The 27,717-nt window shown below is 51.0% G+C and overlaps 1 protein-coding gene across 1 annotated transcript in view; it reads left to right on the top strand.

Moving 5' to 3' along the window:
* Nucleotides 1-27,717, top strand: part of CARNS1 (carnosine synthase 1) — a 570,577-nt gene that overhangs the window by 93,041 nt on the left and 449,819 nt on the right. The window contains exon 3 of the mRNA XM_086953255.1: nt 22,210-22,468. Within this exon, the coding sequence (XP_086809381.1) occupies nt 22,210-22,468 (259 nt within the window). The remainder of the gene's footprint in view (nt 1-22,209; nt 22,469-27,717) is intronic.

The following is a 27,717-nucleotide window of genomic DNA, read 5'->3' as shown; positions in this document are numbered from 1 at the left end:
TCACTTGAGGCAGGGAAGGTGTGCTTTGCTTTGCCGAAAATAATGTACACTGGACAACCAGAGGGTGTGGTGATGAAACAGAGGGTGGCATGGGTGGGCCAGAGGGTGGCATGAGTAGTCAGAGAGTGGCAGTGGTGACAGAGAGTGGCAGTGATGAAGAAGAGTGTCCCAAACAGGCTGGACACGTAGAAACAACAAGTTCGCGAAACTTGCGACCCGACAGGTAAGTTCGCAATTTGCGAAAGTGTACAAAACCCTCGCGAACTGGCAGAAACACGGGCGAACACAAAAAAAAAAAAAATCCGCAAATTCGCGGGAATTCGCGGATTTTGCGGATTGCGAATCCGCAAATCCGCAAAATTCGCGAACGCGAGATCCGCAAAATTCGCTCATGCTTACTTTGCTCTAGTAGAGTGAGCCCTTATACCCTCAGGAGTTTCCTTACCAGCAAGGGCGTAGCAGATCTTTATACACAGGATTATCCATCTCGACAGAGTGCGCTTCTGCACCGATTTTCCTCTCTTACAGCCAGCACATCCAACGAAAAGCTGGTCATCCACACAATAGTCTATAGTCCTATCGAGGTAGAAACTCACCGCCCTCTTAGGGTCTAGATGGTGAAGCCGCTCCTCCTCCTTGGAAGGGTGAGGGGGAGGATAAAAGGTAGGGAGGGTAATGGACTGCCCCAGATGGAAGGGAGTTACCACCTTAGGCAGAAAAGCAGCCCTGGTCCTAAGTACCATTCTCTTAGCATGAATGGTCAGGAATGGGGGTTTCGAACTTAGAGCTTGAAGCTCACTTATCCCCCTTGCCGAGGTAATTGCTACAAGGCTTGAAGCTCACTTACCCCCTTGCCGAGGTAATTGCTACAAGAAAAACAGTCTTGAAAGACAGTAGTCTCATGGGACACTTGTGCAAAGGTTCGAAGGGTGAACCCATCAAGTAAGTCAAAACAAGATTCAAGTCCCACTGAGGTACAATAAATGGAGTTGGAGGGAATTTGTTGGTAAGACCTTTGATAAAACGTAAAATAATAGGTGACTTGAATAAAGACGGCTGGTCCGGCAAACAAAGGAATGCCGACAAGGCCGACAAATAGCCTTTTACAGTTGCCACAGCAAAACCCTGCTGGGCCAAAGAAAGAGCAAATTGAAGAATGTTGGACAAACGAGCCCTCAAGGGGTCAATAGACTTCTCTCCACACCAGGAAACAAATTTGGACCACCTATAGGAATAGATCGACTTGGTGGAGTCACGCCTGGCTGATAATATGACATCCACCACATCGTGTGGGAGAGAAAAAGAATTCAGGTTGCCCCGTTCAATCTCCAGGCATGAAGGTGTAAGGTCTGGAGGTGGGGGTGTAGAACCTGCCCCTCCATCTGAGAGAGGAGATCTGCCCTGAGAGGGAGACGGAGCAGCGGGCACGAGGAGAGGTGGAGAAGATCTGTGTACCACACCCTTCTTGGCCAATCCGGAGCAATCAATATTACTTGGACCCGGTCTTGGCGAATCTTCCTCAGAACTCGAGGAATCAAGTCTATGGGAGGAAACGCGTAAAGGAGTTGTGAGTCCCAACTCAACTGAAACGCGTTCCCCAAGGCTCCCTGCATCGGATACTGGAGGCTGCAGAATGACAGGCAGCGGGCGTTCTCTTGAGTGGCGAACAGGTCCACCCTAGGAGTTCCCCACATCCGGAAGACGTGACAAACCACCTCCGGATGAAGCCTCCACTCGTGGTCGGCTGAAAACTGCCGACTGAAACTGTCTGCACGCACGTTCAGAACTCCGGCCAGATGATTTGCCATCAGACAAATCTGGTGGTCCTGAACCCAGGACCAGAGACGCAGAGCTTCTCTGCAGAGAAGGTGCAACCCCACTCCTCCCTGCTAGTTGATATACCACATCGCGGTCGTGTTGTCCGTCAGGACCTGAACTGACAGACCGCAAAGGGAAGGGAGGAAGGCCTTGAGTGCCAAACGAATCGCTCTTAACTCCAGAAGGTTGATGTGAAGCAACCTTTCCTCCGGAGACCAAAGACCCTTGATCTCCAGATCCCCCAGATGGGCACCCCACCCTAGAGTGGATGCATCCGTTATCACCGTGGCAACCAATGGAGACAGATGAAAGGGCTTTCCTTGAGACAGATTGCCCTCCACGCTCCACCAAGACATATCCGCTGCAGTTTCTCTGGAGATCCTCACAGACTCCCTGAGATACCCGTTGTGCTGATACCACTGCCTGCGGAGGCACCACTGGAGTGCCCTCATGTGCCAGCGTGCATGGTTGACCAGGAGAATACAGGAAGCAAACAGCCCGAGCAAGCGAAGGACCTTCAGGACTGGAACAACCGCTCCATTGTAAAATAAGGGAATCATTTCCTGTATGTCGTGAATCTTTTGAGGAGGAGGGAATGCACGACATACAGTTGTTTCCAGTACCGCACCTATGAACAGGTTGCGCTGGGAGGGCACCAGGTGAGACTTGGGTACATTTATCGAAAAACCCAATCTGTACAACAACTGAGTTGCCTCCTGCAGATGATGTAGCACCTTCTCTGGAGACTCTGCTTTGATCAGCCAGTCGTCCAGATAGGGGAAAAACGGAATCCCAGACCTTCTGGGATGTGCTGCCACCACTGCCATCACCTTGGTAAAGACTCGAGGTGCAGTAGTAATTCCAAACGGAAGGACCGCAAACTGGTAGTGCTGCGAACCCACCGTGAAGCGGAGATACTTTCTGTGCGACTCCAGGATCGGAATATGAAAATACGCGTCCTGCAAGTCGAACGACACCATCCAGTCTTCTTCCAACAGCGCTTGAAGAACATGCGCAAGGCTGAGCTTCTTGGACTTTTCTTGTTTCAGATAAAGGTTCAAGATCCTGAGATCCAGGATTGGTTGCAACCTGCCATCCTTCTTGGGAATCAGGAAATACCGGGAGTAGCATCCCTGACCCCTCTCTTTCTCTGGAACCACCTCTATCGCACCTTTCTTTAACAAGGTCAGAACTTTCTCCTGTAGGAGACGGAGTTGTTCTTCTGAGCAAGCCCCTTGGCAAGGAGGGTAATTTGGAGGAAATTCCCAAAAGAGAAGAGCATACCGATTTGCCACAAGATTGAGAACCCATTGGTCTGTAGCGACCGATTCCCAATCCTGCAGAAAATGGGTAAGCCGACCCCCCACAGGACCAATATGATTGAGAATGGGAAATCTAGGGCTGCTTTGCTGCGGTGATAGGGGGTGAGGTAGAAGAAGAGGAGGAAGAGGGTTGACGACCTCGTGACGACCTCTGCCTTTTCCCCTATAGGACTTGTACAGTGTGTTCTGTTGTTGCTGTTGCTGCTGTCGAGGCTGTCCTTGCGGACGAAAGGACGACTTTCCAAATCTTCTATACCTTCTGAAAGATCCTCTAGATTGAGTTTGTAAGCCAAGTGATCTTGCTGTGGCCTTACAATCTTTGAATCTCTCAAGATCGGCATCCGCTTTCTTACCAAAGAGTCCTGTGCCATCGAATGGTAAGTCCAACAGAGTAGCTTGCACATCAGAAGAAATGTCAGAAGACTTCAACCAAGCCCCCCTTCTCGTAGCTACTGCTGAGCCCAAAATCCTTGCCACTGAGTCAGCCGTATCTAGGCCGCTCTGGATAACTTGACAAGCAGCAGCCTGTGTGTCATCCAAAACTTCCTGAAAATTTTTCTTATCTTCATCAGACAGTTTTGGCAGCAACTGCTTAGAAGAATCCATCAAGGCATGGATATATCTTCCCATCAAGCAAGTAGCATTTGTAGATTTTAGTCATGCTTGCAGATGAGAATACCTTTTTAGCAGACTGGTCAATGCGCTTTGAATCCTTGTCAGCCGGAACCTGAGGAAAAGCCCCTGAAGATTTCTTTGAACAAGCCGCCTGAACTACTAGGCTCTCAGGCGAAGGATGAGCCAACAAAAACTCTGGATCTTCAGGTGTCACCCTATACCTCCGTGCCACAGTCCTGGAGACCGCAGGAGCAGACAAAGGCTTCTTCCAAACCTCCAACACTGGCTCCAAAATTGCCTCATTAAATGGTAATAGAAGTTCAGACAAAGATGAGGGAGAATGCAACACTTCAGTCAGAAGATTGGATTTAAACTCCGTAGAAGGCAGAGTAAGAAAACAAGTTACTTACCTGTAACTTTGGTTCCCCAGTATTGGTAACTTTCATAGATTCCCATGCTTTGTATCATTCCCCGTCGTCGGACTGGGAGTCTCGGTAATAAAAAATATCATAGTAGTAGGTACAAAAGAGAAAGGAAAGGCCTAGGCCTCATTCCCTTTTGTAACATATCAGCCTCTTTTTGTAAAAGAGACCAAACTCTAGGCGTCAGCCAATCAGAAGAGCCTCACCCTTAGAACCTTCCTGAAGGAACCTCAGAGCCTCAGATTTTCGTAGCCGTAGTGTGCTAGACACCATACTTGCTGAAGGCTGAGCTTCCCCGGGGAGGTGGGTGGGCGCATGGGAATCTATGAAAGTTACCAATACTGGGGAACCAAAGTTACAGGTAAGTAACTTGTTTTCTTGCCCCAGTATTGGAACCTTCATAGATTCCCATGCTTTGTATCAGAATAGCAAGCAGTAAACAGCATCAACACATTTTGTAAAGAAGTATATCATAACATTAGCAAGAAAATTACAAAATGTGTAACCCATGGAAGGTGGGATAGAAAGGAAAGCTCACCAATCACTTGAAGAGGTTTCTCAGGACAGCCTGGCCCACAGCCGCGTCATCTTGCTGCAATGACTCTAAGCAGTAATGCTTAGTGAACGTGTGCACACTGCTCCAGGTAGCAGCCCTGCAGATGTCTTTGACATGTACCACCGCAAAGAGGGCCGTAGAAGAAGCCACTGATCTCGTTGAGTGAGCACGGATCTTGCCCACCAGAGGCTTCCCTGCCATCTTGTGGCAGTGCAGAATAGCACTCGAAATCCATCTTGAAATCCCCTGTTTTGACAGAGGGAGACCTTTGTTTGGACCGCCGAAGGCAATGAACAATTGCGAAGACTTCCTAAAGTCTTTGGTTCTGTCTATGTAGAATTTTAGACAGCGTTGCAAATCCAGAGTGTGCAATGTCTTTTCCGCTGGATGACTGGGTTCGGAAAAAATGTTTTTAGGATCACAGGCTCATTTAGGTGAAAGTCAGTAGGAACTTTGGGAATGAACCTTGGGTTCGTCCGCAAGATGGTAGTGTTCTTTTTGAACTGCAAAAACGGTTCTTGGATAGTTAGGGCCTGCATCTCCCCTACTCGCCTAGCCGATGTGAGGGCCAAGAGTAAAGCCAATTTCCAGGATAAGTATTTCAGGTCTGAGCGGTGAACCGGCTCAAAAGGTCCCTACATCAGTTGAGCCAGGACTAAGTTTAGATGCCATGTTGGAGGAGGACATCGCACTGGCGGATAGACTCTGAACAGGCCCTTGAGGAATTCTTTGACAATTCTTGCAGACCATAACGAAGGACCTGAATCAGATCTTCTGAGTCTCGAAATCGCTGCTAAATGAACCTTGATAGTAGAATGGGACAGATTAGACTTAGCTAGCGAAAGCAGGTAAGGCAGGAGTTGATGAGCTTTTGGCGTGAAAGGATCGATCTTTTCTTTCTGACACCAAATACAGAATCTTTTCCACTTCAGTCTGTATGTTTTGTTTGTGGATGGCGCCCTTGCCTGAGAGAGGATGTCTTTGACCTCCCTGGAAAGAGGAACATTCATGTATTCTCGCTGGTCAGGAGCCATGCAGTCAGGTGCAACGATCCTGGGTCTGGATGCCAGACTTGTCCTTCGGACATTGTCAGGAGATCCGGAACATCCTCCAGCCCTATCGGAGGAACTAGCGACAGCAGATGGAGCTCGGTGTACCAGAATTGTCTTGGCCATGCCGGGGCTACAAGGATTAGCTTGCATGGCTCTGTCTTCATTTTTCTGATGAGGCGTGGAATCAGGGGAATGGGTGGAAATGCATAGAGAAACCTCCCCGTCCAGGCTATTGATAGGGCATTGCCCAGCGAGCCTTGATGGTGGAACCTGCTGGCGTAGGTTCGGCACTTCCTGTTGGTTGGTGTCGCAAAAAGGTCCACCTCTGGTATGCCCCATGTTTGAAAGATTAGATCTAGAACCTGTTGTTTCAGCTCCCACTCGTGACTGACTGAGGTGAGTCTGCTCAGCCTGTCGGCGCCCTCGTTTAGCACTCCTGGTAAGTGCTCCGCCTTTAGAGAAATTCCGTGAAGAATTGTCCATTCCAGAATCTGTTGAGCCTCTCGCGACAAGAGGAGTGATCTCGTCCCTCCTTCCTTGTTCACGTAATGCATAGCCGTGGTGTTGTCCGTCCAGACTAGCACTTGTGAACCCTGGAGACGCGGAAGAAAGGCTTGAAGAGCTAGCCTGATCGCTCTCAGTTCCAACAGGTTGATGTGTAGCTTTTGCTCGCTTGGAGACCAATGGCCGCTGACCTGCAGGTCCTGCATTACTGCACCCCATCCCTCCAATGACGCATCCGTTGTCAGTATGTGAGGAGATGGAACGCTTGCGAAGGATAGACCTTGGCATAAATTTTGTTGATGCGACCACCAAAGCACTGTCTCCTTCATCTCTCGAGTGACCATCACTTTGTCGTCGAACGATCCGTGCACTTGCTGCCACTGGAGGTCCAGTTGCTCCTGCAGGGGGCGCATCCGGAGCCTGCAGTGCGGGATCAGGGGAATACATAATGACATCACCCCCAGCAGCGACTTGTAGCTGCGCACAGAAAGACACTTTTTTCCTCGAAGGCCTCGTGCTAATCTTTGCAGTTTCTGTATCCTCTCTCGAGTAGAAAATTCCTTTGAGAGCTGCGAATCCAACACCGTTCCCAGGAACCGCGCTGTCCGTGATGGCACCAGCGTGGATTTCTCCGTGTTCAAGGTGAGACCCAGATTTTGGAACAGATTGGTGCAAGCCTTCACCGCGTCCTGCGCTAATGCTCTGGTCGGGGCCTTTAGTAACCAATCGTCCAGGTAAGAGAAGACCTGGAAGTGGTTCTTTCTCAGAAATGCTGCCACAGGTGCCAGCACCTTCGTAAAAATTCTTGGAGCAGAGCGAAGGCCGAATGGCAAAACTCTGAACTGAAAATGGCTCTTGGCTACTGTGAAGCGTAGGAACCTTCTGTGTGCTGGGTGAATCGGGACATGGAAGTACGCATCCTCCAGATCGAGTGTGGCCATGAAATCCCCCGGGTTGACCATCTTCAAAACGTCCTGCAGGGATACCATCCTGAAGGATAAGGAGATGAGATAGGCATTTAGCTCCCTGAAGTCCAGGATGGGGCGCCATTTCTCCAGCGTCTTCCTCACCAGGAAGAACCTGGAATAGAAACCGTGGCCCTGTTGGTTGGAGGGGACCGGCTCTATCGCCCCTTTGCGGAGCATTTGTTGTACTTTGAGTCGTAGGAGATGCAGATGTTTTGATGGAATGGCTGTCGGGGGTCTGGGTGGAGGGACTTCCGTAAACTCCAAAGTATGTCCTCGTCTGATGATGTTGAGCACCCAACGGTCCGATGTAATTTGGGACCAGTTCAGAAGGAATTTTGACACCCTGCCTCAACTGATGATCTCTTGGAGGAGGGAGCAGTAGGCAGAGCCAGAAGGCCGCTATTGGCGTTTGGACGAGTCTCGTCCACGGGCAGCCTGCTTGCCTTTGTTGTAAGGTCGTGAGTAACCAGAAGACTGGCCCTGTCTTTGTTGGTATGACTGGCGGTTAGGCTGGTATCCAGAGCTGTTCGAAGAATAGCGCTGCTGCTGTTGTTGGTATGCGCCTCTGTAAGTACCTCCTCTGCCTCTTGCGCCTCTAAAAGGAGTTTTGCGGTACTGGAGTGTTCCCAGCGATCTAGCTGTCTCCGTGTCCTTTTTGATCTCTTGAAGAGTATCGTCGATCAATTTGCCGAAGAGTGCCTCGCCGTCAAAAGGTAGATCAAAGACCTTGTTTTGGATTTCTGGTCTAAACCAAGTAGCTTTTAGCCACCCTTGGCGTCTCAACACTGCCGCTCCTGCCAAAGCCCGAAAGGACGTTGTGGCAATATCCATGGCACAGTCTATTATCTCCATGGATACCGCTTCACCTTCTTGTAAGGTCTTCTTGGCTTCCAGACCAGATTCTGGTGGAAGTTGTTCCAAATAGGGAGCTATATCGCACCATAACTGGCGATCATATCGTCCTAATATTGCCAACGCATTGGCGGAGCGAACCAGAAGGCTAGCAATGGATGAAAATCTTTTGCCTGTGTTATCAAGCCGTCGTCCATCCTTGTCAGGAGGGGCCGTCAAGGGAGCAGAAGGGTTCTGTGGCTTTCTTTGCGCTGCCTGTGATATAACAGAGTCCGGCTTGGGATGACCTGTTAGCGCTGCAGGTCCATCCTCCGGCGCTTTATACTTTTTATCAAGGCGCGGTAGCACAGGGACCACCGTCGCTGGGTTTTTCATGGTCTTTAAACCTTCCTCCCATAGATGTTCCACAATCGGAATGGACCTTGTAGTTTTGCGGTGAGTTTCTTTAAAATCGTACAAGAAACAGTCTGTGGTTTGAGCAGGCAACACCAATTTAAACCGTCCAGCTGCACGCTCCATCAGTTGATGAAAGCTGCCGATGTCAGCAGGAGGAGAATCACCTAAGTCTTGGTGAGGTGAAGCTTGATCCGGAATGATGTAGTCATTGTACTCATCTCCTTCCTGATCTGAGTCTTGATGATCACCGGATGACACATCCGAATCATTATCATGATCCCCATCCGGATCATCGGCTGGTTCCGACGCAGCCTGAGGCACAGGCCGCTGTGGTTGAGGAGGAGTCTGTACCGGGTGCATAGGAGGGACAACCGAAGATTGGTCCTTCATTGGCGTCGACGGAGTAGACCTCCTCGGTGCTGGTCGTTCGGCTTTCAACTTGTAGTCCTGCAGCATCTTGTGTAGATCATGCAGGAATGACGTCGGGACTGAAGCCATGTCTTGTGGTACATAGTCCCTTGAGTGGTCTGTTTGTGGATAGTCGCCTCCACCTTGTTCATATGCCTCCTCTGAGTCTGTTTCTTGACTCTTGATGAGAAGTTGAGATGGGCTATTTGCATAATCAAAACCATCCTGACCGTCCCCTTCAGAGTCCTCTTGGTCCAGCAACATAGTGGGAGGTAAAGAGGCTACCCTCCTTGGGGATGTCATTTCAGGCGTGATCCTTGTGAGAGAAATTGTCACCCTTCTCTCCGTCGCCAGTATCGTTGGCTGTTCCGTCGACGTCGGAGAAATCCTCGTCGACGAGATAGGAAGTGCAGATGTCGTCGTCGACGCCACCGACGACGAGCCCGCCGTCGATGTAGAAATTGTTGTCGTCGTCGATGCACTCGTCGACGACATGACCGTCGTCGACACCGTCGTTGACGTCGTCGTCGGCACTGTTGTCGTCGTCACCGGCGTCGACGATGATGTTTTCTTCGTTGACGATGTCTTCGTCGACGATGTCGACGGCATACTCCCCGTCGACGCTGCCGTCGTCGAGCTCTTCTTCGACGACGACGGAGCTTTCGTCGTCGACGCTCCCGTCGACGAGCCCGTCGACGGGACCAATTGGATCTTGGGCTTCATTTTCGTTGTCGACGGAGCCACCGCCGACGAAGTCTTCGTCGTAGAGGACTTGGAACTCCTCTCTGAAGAGTGTGAAGAGGGTCCTTTGGAGGCTGGGTCTGTCTTCTCACCCTTAGGAGGCGAAACCAGTTCTGCCTTGCCCGACCCACTGTGGTGGGGGGAACCTCCTGAACCCCGGCCATCAGACTCCCTGGGGGTCTTCTTTGAAGCCTTTGAGGGGCGCCCAATAGAGGAAGATGGGGAACCTCTACCCCTTTTCACTGATCTTTTTGAGGAAGCACAGGAAACCGATTCCTCCTCATCACTGGAAACTCCATGTTTCCTTTCCTTCTGCCTCTGCAACCATGTAAGAAGCCTTCCAGCACGATCTCTCAAGGTCTTGGTGGAGAGAGTGCGGCAAATCATACAGTCCTCTGCCTTGTGATCTGGATAAAGGCAGTAGATGCAATCCTTGTGTTTGTCCTCCACAAACAGCCTTTTCTTCCCACAGGTGGAACAGGGCTTGAAAAGGGCTTTCTTCTTCTCAACCTCAGACATCTTGATGAAGAAAAGAGATTCCTGATGAAATCTGAAGAAAATTCTGAAGAAATAACTGTTGAAATGAGTTTGAAAGATTAGAAATAGAGCAGAGCTCAATGGAGACTCCCTAGCACAACGTGCAGTAGAAAATCTGAGACTCTGAGGTTCCTTCAGGAAGGTTCTAAGGGTGAGGCTCTTCTGATTGGCTGACGCCTAGAGTTTGGTCTCTTTTACAAAAAGAGGCTGATATGTTACAAAAGGGAATGAGGCCTAGACCTTTCCTTTCTCTTTTGTACCTACTACTATGATATTTTTTATTACCGAGACTCCCAGTCCGACGACGGGGAATGATACAAAGCATGGGAATCTATGAAAGTTCCAATACTGGGGCAATGTCCAATAACTCTGCAGCTTTTCTCACCACCATATGATAGGGAGCAGCATCCTTAGAGGGAGCATCCGGGCCAGGAGAAAAATCCCACTCAGGCGAGACATCAAGGCCACTTGCGTCCTTTAACTCCGCAAAATAGTCCTCTGATTCAGGAAGTTCACCTTCCTCCATCTCTTGCCGATAGCGCTCCTCCTCTACAGCCCTCTGGGCTTTACTCCTGGAGCGGATCCTGGGGGCTGGAGTCGATAGCTCCACGACCGACTCCGTCGGACTCTGGAGCGGCGTCGAACGCGGATCCGATGGCGCCACAGACTCCAAACGAGGACGGCCAGACAGCGCCAGAGAATCTTGATACAGCGTCGTAGATTCTCGATACGACGTCGGGGCTCTTGGCACCGGAAAGTTCCAGGACGGCGTCGCTGGCATAAAGGGCATAAACGGAGCCTGGGCATAAGTTTGAGGAACACCCAAATTAAATGCAAAAGGACCCATGGGACCCGCAGGTGCACCAGATGGGTACATTGCCATTGCAAAGACGCCATACATTGCGTTAAGGTAATGTGATGGATCCTGACATGGAGCCGGGAATGGAGGATAATTACACGGCGTCGTCCCTGAAGCCGGTGCTCCTGGAGTCGGGCCAGCCTGCACCGATAAAAGAACCTCCTCAGGCTGCTCCTGATCCTCATGCTCTGGCTCAACCTCACCAAGATCCGGAGAGTGAACCGGTGTCGGAGATCGAGAGACCTCGACTTGGGGAGTCACAACCTTCACTGGTGAAGCTGGATTCGAAGGCAAAGGATCGACGTCATCTAAGCGACGCAGAGGAGAAGATGACTTCGGTGCCCATTCTTTATCAGAGTGGCTCCTTGAAGAATGCTTCTTTTTCTTATGCCTCTTCGACTTCGAATGCCCCGAAGCCGACTTCGAACCCGACCTGGATTCGGATCGAGACCTCGACCTAGACCTCGATCTTGATTTTCTTTTACTCGCGTTCTTCTCTTTTTTCTTCATCTTGGCCATAAACAATTTCGCCTCCATTTCCTTCAATGCCTTTGGGTTCATCTTCCTACAGCACGCACATTCTTCGACATCGTGATCGGAAGATAAGCACCAAACACAGTCCTGATGTGGGTCAGTAATAGATATTTGCTTCCCGCACTCTCTACAGGGCTTGAAACCGGACTTTCTTCCCGACATATTAGAAAGGAAGCAATAAGAACAGACGAGAACACCAGAAATTACAAAGTAACTACGGAGAGTCCCAAAAAACCGTTTGGGAATTGTGCTGGATGAAAACCTAAACATGCAAGATCACATCAGAGCATCTACCAAAGGAGCGAACATCCAACTGAGCATCCTAAGAAATCTCAAACCCTACCTTCCCCAAGATGACTTCAAATCTGCGTTGCAAGCACTAATCATCTCAAGGCTAGAATACGGCAGTGCCACTCCTTGCGGGCGACCGAAACTCAGTTTAGCCCCCATCAGAGCATCTCTGAATGCTGCGTCTAGGCTCATCACTGGCTCCAAGAAAACCAACCACATCTCTCCGGACCTGAAAACTCTCTACTAGCTTCCGTTTGAGTCAAGGATTCAATTCAAAATTGCATGTATGACCCATAGAGCACTACACCTCAACACTCCTCTGGTGGCTTTCGTTCCTTAAGGAGCTCCAGTACATTGCTGCTCAAGCCAAAGAAATTCAAGAAAATGAAAACCTACAATCGTACATTCTCGGGTATTGCCTCGAAAATCTGGAACTCCCTACCTGTGGAAACAAGACTGATTCCTTCAACACTTGCCTTCAAAAGGGTAGTGAAAGCTCTACTGATGAGCAATGCGCTGATCTAGAAGCTTTTCTCCTTTTGTCTCCAATCTTGTTTAGCCAATTAATCTGCTAACTGCTAATTGGTACGGCCTCAATGTAGCCCTCTAATATGTCATTGTATATCTGTTGTATACATCTCTACTTTTCTCCCACAGATATCTACCTTTGTCTTTCGCAACCTTTATGTAAAGCGCTCGGACACCATCTGGGGTCATGTTCGCGCTAAACAAAACTTTAAATAAACAAATAAATAAACAATGAATAAATATCTTTTCTCCTGATTAGGTAATTCCTCATCCAGACCAGTGGCAAATATTAGGCTTGCTCCAGTTTTTAACACTTAGAGGTGCTTGAGACAAATTGTTCATATGCACTCACGTCTTTGGGGGAAGTAACTTCATTACGTCCCACCCTGACGAAAGCCCAGGACCTATTTAGGCCAGGTAGGAAGGGCTGAAACATGTTGGTGCAGAAGCAAGGATCATAGGACATCAAATCCTGAACACCCGTTTGTATTTATTTTAACCTTCCCACCCACCCCATTATTAAAGATTTCTTTAAGAGTGGGTGAGGAATTTTATCTTTAATAGTACACCCCCATACACAATATCTTAAGTGCTCCCTGAAACATGGTTGAGCCCACCCTGACTTTTAGGAGTTGGGGTGAGCCCTATGATGAAGCATGTCACTATTAGAGTGAGTGAGGGCTATTAAAAGAAAAGGGTCTTTCTCCCTTCCCACCCGTAAACAACGGGTTGGTCATACTCATAATTCTCTCAAGAAGCTTCTTGAGAGTATTCCCATCACATACCTAGGAGCAAACCCCCCCTACTTTTTGGTCGTTCCTGTGTTGCTACCCCCTAGTTCGAGAGGGAGCAACCAATAAATCATTGCAAGGATATTCTTTTGGTTAAAAGTGTATAGAATAGGGAGGATATATCCTTTCTATACTCTTGACGGAGGACCTCTTTACCCGCCTGAGACCTTCTGGTTTTGGCAATTGTGTTTCAGGTGATAGTGACATGTCTTCCCCCATACTGGCTGTCGACCATACACCTCATTCATATTTGCTTGTTCTAGAAAGCATTCCCCACTGCAGTTCCTTTTTGGAACCCAGACTGTGGGGGTATTCTTGGAGGGTGCATGTAAAATGAATGGATACTTACCTTTTCGATCTTCTGGATGTTGATCCCCCATTCTGCGAATTGGTCTTTTTCTTATAGCAATCTTGCTGCTGTGCTGGAGTCACGCCAAGTTTTAATAGTTTGCTTAATCCTTGACTGCGAGGTCAGTGACGAGTTGCACCCTGACAATGGGCCTACATGTGATATAAGACAGCGGCTGAATGTGTTGTAAATGTTTCAAGATGTTTTGGCTGTTGAGAATGCCTATATTTCCTTTCGATGTGTACAGTGGAGTCATACTTGTCTTTGTTGGTTGTCCCCCCATAGAGCTGAGATGTCTGGCCAGAGGCTGGAATCGCAGTGAGAGCCCCTTTGTGTTGATGAAGTTTTAGCGGCATATGTTGAGTGCCTCTTAGATCTTACAAGTACCATACAGTGCTAGATTCTGTCCCTTGGGCTGGTCTTGTGGATTCTATTTTCCTACAGGCCGTATTGGACCGATGGGACTGTTCTGTAGAGCTTTCATAGTTGGTGGGTCTTCTTTGCTGGTTTATTCCCTGCCCTTTCAGTGATTTGGAAGCACATGAAATTATGGACATGATAGTGTATTCATTTGTGCTCACTGGTGCTTTAGCAGTTGGTGTTCCTATCGCCTTGTGCACAGAATCTGTTCAGGATCTTTACACGCTCTAGTGTCTTTGTTGGAGTCTATGTGTTTCTGTGTGGATGGTAGATGAATGGTATGCATGATATGTGCTATGTGTAAGATATGTATGTGGGTCCCTTAATGGACAGATTAAGTCTGGGTTACCTGGGTGCTGAGTAAAGTCCCTGTGTGATGTTTGTACAGTAGGTACCTGGGTGAGGTGTGAAAGCTATAATTTTTGGATTCCTGTGCTTTGTGTGTTCTGTATATTCTGTGGTCTATTTGTGTTCTGCTAATGGCATGTACTGGGAACTTACTGCCAGCATGGTATATTGCGGGGCATGGTACTGATATGACTCACAGAACTGCACACTCAATATAATTGGTGTCCATGATTTTTATGTGGCTGTGAGTGATGTTTGAGGCCTGATGAAGGTGTGTATTTGGTGTCCCTGAGTAGACTGTGCTCTGAGGTCTTTGTACTGTACATGTTGCCTCCTCAAGTGTTGCTGTAGTAGGGGCCCTGGATACTCTGGTTCTTGGTTTTGAGTGGTACAGAAGGTGTGGATCCATAGCTGCTGTGTTTGTTTGCTTTGTGGCTTTGTGTGATGTCCCATTAGGTGTAGGAGTTTTGCTCCTCTGGGCATAGTGCGCATGTTTTATGTTTGGAGTCCGTGGGTGATGTGTTCCTCAATGCTGTGTGTTAACATATCTCTGGCTGCTGTATGCTTGCCTGATGTCTGCGTTTAGTTCCCCTAGGTTTGTAAGTGAATTTGTGCAGCAACCCCATTGGTGCAATGTCTTTGGGTGCTATGGATTCTTGGGGCCTTTGGGCATTGTCCTTGGTGATGTACTGTTTCAGAACCCCTGGTTGTTGAGTTGCTAGAAGGGGAGTGTGGTCCTCCCTTGGATGCTGTGCCTCTGGGTGTTTGAGGCCCCTCAAGTTGCTGGATGCTGTGTGTGGTGCTCTCTTGGGCTCTGTGTCCCATAGATGCCATTGTATCTGGAGCCCCTGAATGCTGAGTTGCTGGGTGCGGAGTCTCATGCTCTCTTGGGTGCTGTGTCCCTGGGTGCTGTCTGTCTTCGGTATCGCTGGGTGCTGCTTATATTGACTGTTTCCTCTTCGCTCTTCGCTCTGTGTCCCTAGGTGCTGTTTTGCATGGGACTCCTGGCTGTTGAGTTCATAGCGTGTGGTGCTCCGCTGGGCGCTATGTCCCTGGATACTGTCTGTGTCTGAGGTCCCTGGTGTTGAGTTGCTGGATGTTTTATTGTGGTGATCCATTCTGCCCTGTGCCCCTGGGTGCTGTTGTGTTTGGGGCCCCTGAGTGTCGAATTGCTGGAAGCGGAGTATGGTACTCTCTTTGGCGCTGTGTCCCTGGGTGATGTCTGTGTTCAGGCCCCATGCTGTTGAAATTTTGGATGCTGAGTGTTGTGCTTCCTTTGGCGCTGTGTCCCTGTTATTGTCTGTGTTCAGCACCCCATGGTTTTGAGTTGCTGAATGCCGAGTGTGGTGTGCTTTTGGGTGCTGAATCCTTGAGTGCTTTATTCAGGGCTTCTGTAAGTTGAGTTGCTGCATGGTGTGTGTGGTGCTCCCTTGGGCAGTGTGAACCTGGGTGCTGTGGTGTCTGGAGCCCCTTTGTGTTGAGAAGCTACATGCTAAGTGTGGTTCTCCCTTCAGCGCTGTGTTCCGTGGTGCTGCTTGTTTTTGAAGCCTGTGAGTGTTGAGTTGCGGGATGCTGTGTGTGCGAGGTTCCCTTGGAAACTATGTCCGTGTGTCCTGTTGAGTTTGTGGCCCCTGGGTGTTGAGTTGCTTAATGGTTTGTGAGGTGCTCTCTTGGATGCTCTGTTCACATGTGTTGTTGTGTTTGGGGTCCCTAGTGTTGAGTTGTTGGATGGTTGGTGTCTTATATGTTCCTTTTGGCGCGGTGGTTCTTTTCTGCCTCTGGGTATTGGTGGTTCCTCTGTGCTGCTCATGTGTGTTGTTTCCCTTATCTCAGTGTCCCTGGGTGATGTCTGTGTTTGGGTCTCTGGTGTTAAGTTACTAGATGGTGCATAAACGCTGCTGCATGGTGTGTTCTGTGCTCCCTGGTCCGCTGGGTCCCTGGGTGAACTGGCTACCACTGAAGACACCGCCGCAACCATGAAAAACACCCAATCAGTAGCTCCCACAGATCCCTGCCCGCAGCACATCTTCCACAGAGCCACTGAAGCCATAACACCCAAAAAATGCAGAACAATTAACACCTCCTTCGAAGCCGGCATCTTCCCCGATGACTGGAAACAGGCATAGGTCAAACTCCTCCTAAAGAAATCCTCGGTCGACCCGACGGACCTGAAAAACTACCGGCCCATCTCGCTCTTTCCCTTTTCAGCCAAAGTCACCAAGAGATTCGTCAATGTCCAACTGACCATCTTCACTGAAGAGAACAGCATCCTCGACTTCTCCCAGTCCAGATTCCGCAGAAACCACTGCACTGAGACCGCCCTCCTCTCAGCCACCGACGACATCCGCATGCTACTCGACCAGGGCCATACGGCAGCCCTCATCCTACTAGACCTCTTCACAGCCTTCGACACAGTCTTCCACCGCACCCTCGCCTCCAGACTCCACGATGCCAGCATACAGGGAACCACCCTCGACTGGATCTGCGCCTTCCTCACCTGCAGAACCCAAAGGATCAGACTCTCATCCTTCTTCTCCGAACACACAGGGATTAACTGCGGAGTACCCCAAGGATCCTCGCTCAGCCCCACGCTCTTCAACATCTACATGGCCCCCTCGCCGCCATCTTCAGACAGCATGGGCTCAGCAGAGTTTCCTACGCCGACGACACCCAGCTCATCCTCTCCCTCACGAAAAACCCCGAAGACACCAGACTCAGCTTCCAGAAAGGCATGAAAGATATTGCAGCCAGGATAAACAGCAGCTGCCGTAAGCTCAACTCGGAGAAGACAGAGGTCCTCGTACTTGGACCCTCTTCCACCGCCTGGGACAACACCTGGTGGCCTTCCGCCCTCGGAAACCCACCCACTCCCTCAGACCACACCCGAAACCTTGGCATCATTCTAGACTCCGCCCTCACCATGACTCGTCAGATCAACTCTGTCGCCTCCACCTGCTTCCACTCCCTCTGCATCCTCTGCAAGACATTCAAGTGGATCCCACCCAAATGCAGAAAAACTGTCACCCACGCACTCATAACCAGCAGACTGGATTACGACAACGCCCTCTATGCCAGAATCAACAAAACCTTGCTACACAAGCTCCAAGTCATCCAGAATACTGCAGCCTGAATCGTTCTTGGAACCCCTCGACACGAGCACATGACCCAGCACCTTCGAGACCCTCCACTGGCTCCCCATCGAGAAGAGAGTAACCTTCAAGCTACTCACCCACGCCTACAAATCCCTCCACTACATCGGACCCAAATACCTCAGCAAAAGAGTCTCCTTCCACCTAACGAAAAGGGACCTCCACTATACAAACAGCCCACGACATGAGCACATGACACAGCACCTACAAGACCTCCACTGGCTCCCCATTGAGTTGCTGCATGGTGTGTTCTGTGATCTCTTGGCCGCTCTGTCCCTGGGTGATGTCTGGGGCCCATGGTGTTGAGTTGCTGAATGGTGGTATCTGTACTCACTTGGGCGCAATCTCTGTGGGGGCTGTTGTGTTTGGGCCCCTAGTGTTGAGTTGTTGCATGGTGTGTTCTGTGCTCACTTGGATGCGGTCTCTCTGGGGGCTGTTGTGTTTGGGCCCCTAGTGTTAAGTTGATGCATGGTGTGTTCTGTGTTTACTTCGGTGTGGTCTCTTTGGGGGCTGCTGTGTTTGGGCCCCTGGTTTTGAGTTGCAGTATTTTGTGTCCTGTGCTCTCTTGGGCACTGTGTCCCTTGGGTGGTATTTGCATCTGGGGCCCCTAGAGTTGAGTTGCTCCATGGTGTGTCCTGTGCTCCCTTGGGCGCAATGTCCCTGAGGGCTGTTGTGTTTGGGATCCTTGTGTTGAGTTGCTGTCTGCTGTGTTCTCTTGGGTGCTGTGTCGTTGGGTGCTGTCTGTGTCTGGGGCCCCTGGTGTTGTTGAGCTGCTGCATGGTGTGTTGTGTGCTCCCTTGGGTGCTTTGTCCCTGGTGCTGTCTGGGGCCCCTGATGTTGAGTTGCTGCGTGGTATGTTTTGTCCTCTCTTGAGCTCTGTGTCCCTGGGGGCTGTCTGGGGCCCCTAGTGTTGAGTTGCTGCATACTGTGTTCTGTGCTCCATTAGGTGCGGTTTCCATGGTTGCGGTCTGTGTTTGAGATCCCTGTGTAGTGAATTATGTGCTCTCTTTGGCTCTGTGTCCCTGGGTGCTGTCTGGGGTCCCTGTTGTTGAGTTGGTGGATGGTGTGTTCTGCTCTCCCTTGGGTGCTGTGTCCCTGGGGGTTGATGTGTTTAGGCCCTTGGTGTTGAGTTGCTTGATGCTGTGTTCTGCTCTCCCTTGGGTGCTGTGTCCCTGGGGGCTGTTGTGTTTGGGGCCCCTGTTGTTGAGTTGCTGGATGGAGCAGGGCGGTGCTCTCTTGGGTGCTAATTCCCTGGATGCTGTCTGTGTTTGGGGCCATTGGTGTTGAGTTGTTCCATGCTGTGTTCTGTGCCCCCTTGAGCGCGGTGTCCATGGGTGCTGTCTGTGTTTGAGGCCCATGGGTGTTCAGTTTCTGCATGGTGTGTTATTTGCTCTCTTGACCTCTGTGTCCCTGGGTGCTGCCTGTGTTTGGTCCCCTATTGTTGAGTTAATTGATGCTGTGTATGGTGCTTCCTTGGGCACGTGTCCGGGGGTGCTGTCTGTGTTTGAGGTCCATGGGTGTTGAGTTGCTGGATGGTGTGTCGGTGTACTCTTGGGATCTGAGGCACTGGCGTTGTCTGGGCCCCTGGGGTTGAGCTGCTGCATAGTGTGTTCTGTGCTCCTGTGGCTGCCGTGTGCCTGGGGGGTGTCGTGTTTGGGCCCCTGCTGTTGAGTTGTGCATGGTGTTCTGTGCTTCCTTGGGAGCTGTGTCCATTGGGGCTGCTGTGTTTGGCCCCTGGTGTTGAGTTGCTATATGCTGTGTTCTGTACTCTCTTGGGCACTGTATCCATGGGTGCTGTCTGCGTCTGGGACGCCGCCGGTTGAATTGCTGCATAGTGTTCTGTGCTACCGTGGCTGCTGTGTGCCTGGGGGCTGTTGTGTTTGTCCCCTGCTGTTGAGTTGTCACATGGTGTTTTGTGCTTCCTTGGGCTTGGTGTCCCTGGGTGCTGTCTGTGTCTGGGACCCCTCATGTTGGGTTGGTGCATGGTGTGTTCTGTGCTCCCTTGAGTGCTGTGTTCATGAGGGTTGTTGTGTTTGGGCCCATTGTGTTGAGTTGCTGGATGCTATCCAGGTCTAGGGACCCTCGTGTTGAGTTGCTTTATGGTGTGTTCTGTGCTTCCTTGGGTGTGGTGTCCCTGGGTGCTGTCTGCGTCTAGGGGCCCTTGTGTTGGGTTGCTGCATGGTGTGTTCTGTGCTTTCTTGGGTGTGGTGTCCCTGGGTGCTGTCTGCGTCTAGGGGTCCTCGTGTTGGGTTGCTGCATGGTGTGTTCTGTGCTTCCTTGGGCGCGGTGTCCCTGGGTGCTGTCTGTGTCTAGGGCCCCTCGTGTTGGGTTGGTGCATGGTGTGCTCTGTGCTCCCTTGGGCGCTGTGTTCATGAGGGCTGTTGTGTTTGGGCCCATGGTGTTGAGTTGCTGGATGCTGTCCAGGTCTAGGGGCCCTCGTGTTGAGTTGCTGCATGGTGTGTTCTGTGCTTCCTTGGGCGTGGTGCCTCTGGGTGCTGTCTGCGTCGAGGGGCCCACGTGTTGGGTTGCTGCGTGGTGTGTTCTGTGCTTTCTTGGGCGTGGTGGGTGCTGTCTGCGTCTAGGGCCCCTTGTGTTGGGTTGGTGCATGGTGTGTTCTGTGCTTCATTGGGCGCTGTCTCCCTGGGTGCTGTCTGCGTCTAGGGCCCCTCGTGTTGGTGCATGGCGTGTTGTGTGCTCCCGTGGCTGCTGTGTGCCTTGGGGCTGTCGTGTGTGGGCCCTTGCTCTTGAGTTGTTGCACGGTGTTCTGTGCTACCTTGGCCGCTGTGTCCATGAGGGCTGTTGTATTTGGGCCCATAGTGTTGACGTGCTGGGTGCTGTGTTCTGTGCTCCCTAGGGCGCGGTGTGTTGTATCCCTTCGCTCTGTGTCCCGTGTTTGTTGTTTCATGGGTGCTGTGCCTCGGAGTGTTGTGTGGCGCACGTGCCTCCTAATCCTTCCGCCAGCTGGAGCCCGGGATTAGCCACGCTATGCCGGGAATCCTCCTGACGCTGTCATGAGATCCAGGGGTCAGCGCTGCTATTTGTGGCCCATCCTGAAAGCAGCTTAGAGTCTGACCTCTCCCCCGTTGAAGGGGACGCCGGCTCCCGGACAGTGATAATAGCGCCCAAGCCCCAGCCATGAGAGCTGGAGTTCATACAGTGATGCTGTTTCTAAGAACTGTCAACAAAAGCCCTAATAGACCTCAATTTCACAACATCAGAAGGATAGAAGCCCGAATTGACTTGTAGGCCTTCGAGCGTGTGAGCAGCAAAATACTAAAGGTAACATTAGTAAGCGTTCAACTCACAGAGCCGTCTTGTCAGGGCCTAATAAATCTCATGATAAAATATTAAGAAAACGGCAATAATAAAATAGTACATGGATGCCTGTAATGACGCTAAACTGCCGTTCATGTTCTTACTGTGCTCGGGTCGCCTATAATTAGAAAATGATGTGGCTGCTGACCTGTACCAGGCTATTGCAGCTGGCACTGTGTGTGCCAACGCACCAGAGTCCGAGCCAGCAGACAGGGTGAAAGGGAGGGCGCAGCCAGAATGACAACTGCTGATCAACAGCCAAGAGGGCCGCTGGTTCTCAGCTCTTGATTCGCAGCCACTTTCCATGAGAATGTGCAGTCGCCAGCTGATATGGTGTCATTTATGGCAGTAGCTTCTGCATTACACAGTGGAGTTCAGTACAAACACCTTGGTATTTGGATGCCAACACACATTGAGAACAATGACTGCTTTTGACACTGACTTACACTCAAATGGAGTCGTGTGGCTCAATGATTAGAGCGGTGACCCTGATGCAGAGGTCTAGCCCGGGACCAGGGTTCAATTCCCGGCCTCGGTGGGTCTTGGGCTCAAAATTCCACAGACTCGATAATTCTCGCCTCGGTGCCTATTCCAATCATGGAGTCCCACTCTGCAACTCTGGGCAATAGCTTGCTTAATCCCCACAACGCTAAAGATGCCTGGCCTCCACCTTGGGGGTGCCCAGGAGTGGGCGCCTCACCGGGAAAGCCAGGATGGGTTCCACAGCGGTATTCGTACAAGCGCTTTGAGACCCTTGCGGGTGAGTAGTGCACTATACAAGTATCAATTTACATTACATAAACATATTTTGCTCCGAGTCATAGTATATTTTTATTAAGTCATAGAAAGACAGCAAGAATCAAGGCACTCTCCGAACCCAGATTTTAAAGCCAGTTGGATAAATAGATGTATGGCCATGCTATCGATGGCGTAGGATATGTATGAGAAGTCGCCTTGGACTTGTCCACTGTACGGTGACTAGGCTTGCACAGCAAGAGGTCCTTTATCCCATACACAACGACACTAACGATACACACCGTATAGCACTGAAAGGATAGTACGACTTCTATTACCAGAAGTATACATCCATAAGCGGGTATATGAAGGGGACACTCTCTGATATTTCTTGCTCTTACTGACCCAAGTTCATATCCCAGTGAGGCCACTCAGTCACCCATCCGCCCGCAGCCTAGAAACTGAGCATCATTAAAAGCTATTCTAGTAAGGCCTAGTGTGTACAGCGCTTAGAGAGCCGTATATAGGGGCAGATTTACAAGCCCATCGCGCCACTTTTGCGTCACTTTCCCCATGTTAAAAGTGACGCAAAAGTGGCGCAAGGGGCTTGTAAATCTGACCCATAGTGTTCTATAAATGATCGCACACCCCATCAGATTTGAAGATCGTGCTTCAGTCGTGTCTCTCTTGCCTCCATAGATCTCTCTGGAGCAGATTTTGCGCGAGGCCCCTGTCATCTCGAAGGAGTTGGATATGTGTGACATCGGGGGTCTCAGCCTGGCCTCCTTCAGCTCCCCGGAGCCTCCATGGAAGATATCCACCTCCCCCGACGGCACACAGAGAGAGGAGGACGCCGACGGCTCAGCATGGACCGAGCAGTGCTACAAGCGCCTCCAGGACAGTCTGAGGGAAGCCGGACTCCCCCTGACCGTCGACCGGACACGGGAGCCAAGAACAGGTAACCAGTGACCTTATGATAAATGGCCCTGGGCACCAAGAGCCACACGGTGCCCTCCAGCTGTCACTACAATCCGTAGTATAGCAAGCGTCCCGCACAGACCACACTCACAGCAATCTTCCTTTCAATCAGATACAATGAGTGAATGAATGAATCTATAGCATTCACGTCCATCACTCACTCTAAACCCTCCATTACACACCACTCTACTGTCTGGCACGACACAATCACGACTCCCACAATGGCAGGTCACAAGTCCTAAACAAGCATTGAAAATGCAATAGGTCTTGCCTTTTATTAGGTTAAAGCCTGTGAGAAGTTGGCCCGATATGCAGCGTTCGCTATTCTAGCGACCGCTATGTATCGTTCCAACGACCCTTATGGTGATTGGTTGTAAGTCAACCTTAGACCAGCTATCCTAGTAGCGTGGATACGAGCAGTCTTCGGGCTAAACTCTAGAGGGCGTGTTAAGCCAGCTGTTATACCATCACATACCCCTTGAACCCCAAGTGAAAGGACACCACACAAGTGTTATGAAAATAAACAGAATATTTATTAAGAATCACAACAGCCCTGGACTCTTTATGAGGACAGGGTACTAAGCACAAACCAAAACTCTTAGGAAAATACTTCAAGTGCACAATTTAAACAAGTGTCCGGGGACACGGGAAGTTTAGTGGTCTCGGGCGGACCCGATAAGGCAAGTCGGAAGCGAGGGACTCGGGACCCTAGAGTAAGGAGGCTATGCAGGCACCGAAATGCCGAAGTTACCTAGCCACGAGGGCTGCGGCTGCACAAGTCTTACAGGCGTCGGGGTCTTCGCTGACGAGCCAGGAGCCGGAAGAAAAGGAGTTGCTGGCCGGCGACCAGTGCTGAATAGTTCGTAGAGATCCAAGCCTGGATCAGAGATCGTTAATACCTGAAAGCAGAGGGGACCAAGTTCGTACTACTAGCCAGTAGTCAGAGGGTACCAGGAAGGCACCGGTTGGCCGTCACCTCGACTAGGTGAGTGGGCGACGCTGGGCTCTGCAGTCTCACGGACCAGGAGGCGTTGTCGGCGACCAGGATGGAGGTGCAAGCTGTACCACGGAGGTTGATGCTGTCGGCGTCGCTGGGCCCAGGATTGGGGCAACAGCCTTGGCAGATTTCAGGGCCACGGGGTGGGCCTAAAATGGCGTCTTGAGTGGACCAGGAGGGTCCGGGGTGCTTCTCTCAAAGATGGAAGCAAGAGCCAGTCTGGAGCAACCAGACCAGCAGCGTTGGTTGTCGGATGTCATCAGGGAAGGGCACAAGCCAGCGGCTAGTGACCAGACAATGTGCTGAGCAGCGAGCAGAAGGGCCCCACGCAGTTCGTGGAGATGCTGGGAGACTGCACTTCGGTGCTGGAGCTGCTCAGGGTCGGGGCTTCTCAGACCCCAGAGCACTCACCAGAGAATTGCTTCGATGGTCGAGCTGATTAAAAATGCGTGCAGGTTTTGATGATGGCCGGTCCCTCGAGGTCTCGTCGCACCCACAGATCACAACTGAGCTGATGACGTGGGTAGAGGTCAGAGGTGCCAGGGAAGCCGGTTCTCCTCGAGCTGGGCTGTCGGATTCCTTGAGGAAGGACTTGCAGCAAACCGCAGAGTTCTTAGATGGTGCCCGCTGGTGCAGGGTGACTACTCCTTAGCCACAAGGGAGAAATCTTGAGAAGAGTCTCGAAGTCCTTTCGTAGAAAGTATTCTTGATTCAAAGATGATCTGATTTGGAAGGGTCCCCGCTCCGGCCTTTATCCTAAAGAAAGGGGTGGGTACATGACTAGGTCCTGCCCTAAGGGTGGGACCAGGAAGGGGGGTAGTTACACCCCTCTCCCCTGCCGGACTGTCCCCAGGTCAGGGGCTGGCGCCCCTGGAACTGGTTCTGACCGGCAGATGCGTAGTGAGCACCGGGGTGCCACTCCGCAGTCACCTTCTCGCAAAGCCCTACCTACCCAGAATACACAAACCCTGTCTGGGACGGTGCGAACACCGCCCTTGACAGGAAACCCTTTGTCCAAGCTCTCCTCGCTTGGAAGGACTCCCAGCAGCAGGAGGTCAGACACGTGTCTGTGGTGGCAGCATCCATTTTGTGGAGCTGAGGCTTTAGTTAACTTTAACCGGGGTTCACAGTTACATACATGTTGTGTCCCTCTAGAAGGGCGGAATGCTAACCTCGTCGCCAGAATTGGTGAGGGGGTAGCATCCCGATTCGTATGACACCTTACTCGACATGTCTGGATAACGCAATACCGAAGTTACCGATATGGCACGCGTTATCATGGAACAGCCATTGGGTCTTGGTTCCGCCAGCTGCAACCGGGCTCGGCTCGGGCCAGAACCCAATTCACACGATTCCAAGCACTCTACCTTCAGGATTGTCAAGGCCTGCCATAGGAGTGTCTGATAGGAACTCGGGTGTCCATTCCTAAAGCAACGAGCGGGTACGCTACGTTGCCCCAGCTGTCGTGCAGCCAGTTGTGTCAGATTTAGATGGCCATCCAGGGGTGGCATAATACATGCTTCAGCCCCTGGTAGGCCCGGGGTACCCCGATGCCCTGAGTTACAGGGTCTGACAGGGTGGCCCAGTTCCAATTGGGTAATGCACCTAAGGTGCACGCATCAATTTAGAGAGAGAACAGCTAGGCTGTGGGTCTGATTAGCAGGCCCGCAGCCCGAGAAAGTCGTAAACCAGTGAAACAAAAGCAAAAAGTCCGGGTGATCATAGGATTGCAGACCCTACTCTCCTACATGACCCCCCCCCCCCCAAACGTTGGGACAATGAGCTAACCTTGACCAGGTGAGTCTTCTTGTTCTAAGTGGAAATACCTGGAGAGCCCATCTGCATTGCCATGATCAGTACCAGGTCTATGCTCCACTGTGAAGTCCATCCCCTGTAGGGAAATGGACCACCTAAGCAGTTTGGGGTTTTCACCCTTCATCTGATTTAGCCATAAGAGGGGCTTATGGTCGGTCTGAATTTTGAAATGAGTGCCAAACAAGTATGGCCTCAGTTTCTTCAGGGCCCACACCACAGCGAAGGCCTCCCTCTCTATAGCTGACCAATTTTTCTCTCTGGGGGTCAGCCGTCTGCTTATAAAAGCAATGGGCTGGTCATCACCATCAAAATTCAGTTGAGATAGAACAGCTCCCACACCCAACTCAGAAGCATCTGTTTGGACAATGAATGGTTTGGAGTAGTCTGGACTCTTGAGGATAGGTGCCGTGCACATGGCCTGTTTTAGGTCATCGAATGCTTTTTGACAGCTCGCTGTCCACTGAACCTTTTTTGGCATTTTCTTACTCGTCAGTTCATTGAGCGGAGTCACAATCGATCCGTAATTTCTGACGAACTTCCGGTAGTAACCAGTCAGGCCCAAGAAAGCTCGAACCTGAGTCTGGGTGGTTGGAGGAGCCCAGTCCCTGATTGACTGTATCTTGCTCTCCAGTGGCTGAACTTGACCTCCCCCGACGAGGTGGCCCAAGTATACAACCTGTGTCTGCCCTATCTGGCACTTGGTAGCCTTGATAGTGAGACCTGCCGCTTGCAGAGCCTCTAACACTTTCCGCAGGTGGACCAGGTGATCCTCCCAGGTGGAGCTAAAGACAGCAATATCGTCAAGATACGCCGCACAGAAGTCGTCCAGCCCAGTGAGAACGTGATTCACCAACCGTTGGAAGGTGGCAGGTGCATTTTTCCAACCAAAGGGCATCACCACAAACTGGTAGTGCCCACCAGGGGTAGAAAATGCGGTCTTGGGCTTGGCGTCCTCAGCTAACCTGATTTGCCAATACCCAGCTGTCAGGTCAAACGTACTTAAGTAGTTGGCCGAAGCCAATCTATCGATAAGCTCGTCTGCCCTTGGTATTGGGTGGGCATCAGTCTTAGTGACTGCACTGAGACCCCGGTAGTCTACGCAGAACCTCATCTCTTTCTTACCGCCCGGGGTGTGAGGTTTCGGCACTAGAACTACGGGACTAGCCCAGGGGCTGTCCGAGGGTTCAATGACTCCCAGCTCCAACATTTTCTGCACTTCGTTCTTGATGCAGTCTCTAACGTGATCTGGCTGCCGGTAGATTTTACTCTTCACGGGCAAGCTGTCACCAGTGTCGACCTCATGGGTGCACCAATTGGTCTGACTGGGTGTTAGAGAGAACATATGCCGGAAGGATTGAAGAACCTGTTTACAATCCTCCTGTTGATGTTCGGAGAGGCTGCCACAAAAGACAACACCATCTACCGATCCATCGTCAGGATTCTGAGTGAGCAGGTCGGGGGGAGGGTCACTCTCCTCCTCCTGTCCCTCATCCATGGCCATGAGCAAACTCATGTCCTTCCTGTCGACATATGCCTTGAGCCTGTTGACATGGAGCACCCTGTGGGGGCTCCTGGGGGTTCCCAGGTCTACCAGGTAGGTGACCTCTCCCTTTTTCTCCAGGATGGTGTAGGGCCCGGACCATTTGTCCTTGAGTGCTGCCGGGGCCACTGGCTCCAGCACCCACACCTTCTGTCCGGGCTGATAAACAGTCAAGACAGCCTTTTGGTCATGCCAAGTTTTTTGGAGTTCCTGGCTGGCCTTAAGGTTTTCGTATGCCTTCTCCATGTACTCAGCCATCCGCGAGCGGAGGCCCAGCACATAGTCCACTATGCTGGTTGCAGGCTTTTTGAGAGGTCTCTCCCATCCTTCCTTCACCAAACACAGGGGTCCTCTCACAGGATGCCCGTACAAAAGTTCAAAAGGGCTGTAGCCAACCCCCTTCTGTGGGACTTCTCTGTAAGCGAATAAAAGGCAGGGGATCAGGACGTCCCATCTACGCCGAAGCTTTTCAGGTAGTCCGTGAATCAGCCCTTTCAGGGTCCTGTTGAATCTCTCAACAAGCCCATTGCATTGTGGATGATAGGGTGTAGTGAATTTGTAGTTGACACCACATTCCTTCCACATAGCAGTTAAGTAGCTCGACATGAAGTTTGCACCCCTGTCGGAGACGACCTCCTTAGGGAAGCCCACTCTGGAGAATACTCCAACTAGGGCTCTTGCCACAACAGGCGCTGTAGTGATCCTAAGGGGAATAGCTTCAGGATACCTGGTGGCATGGTCCACTACCACCAGTATAAACTTGTGCCCTGATGCTGTTGGTGGTTCCATGGGACCGACGATGTCAATCCCCACCCGTTCAAAGGGCACCCCCACCCCAGGCATTGGTATAAGGGGGGCCTTTGTCGTGCCACCTGAC

Source organism: Lissotriton vulgaris, chromosome 1_2 (assembly GCF_964263255.1).
Source record: "Lissotriton vulgaris chromosome 1_2, aLisVul1.2, whole genome shotgun sequence".
Classification (NCBI taxonomy): domain Eukaryota; kingdom Metazoa; phylum Chordata; class Amphibia; order Caudata; family Salamandridae; genus Lissotriton; species Lissotriton vulgaris.
This window is presented reverse-complemented; position numbering and strand designations above follow the sequence as displayed.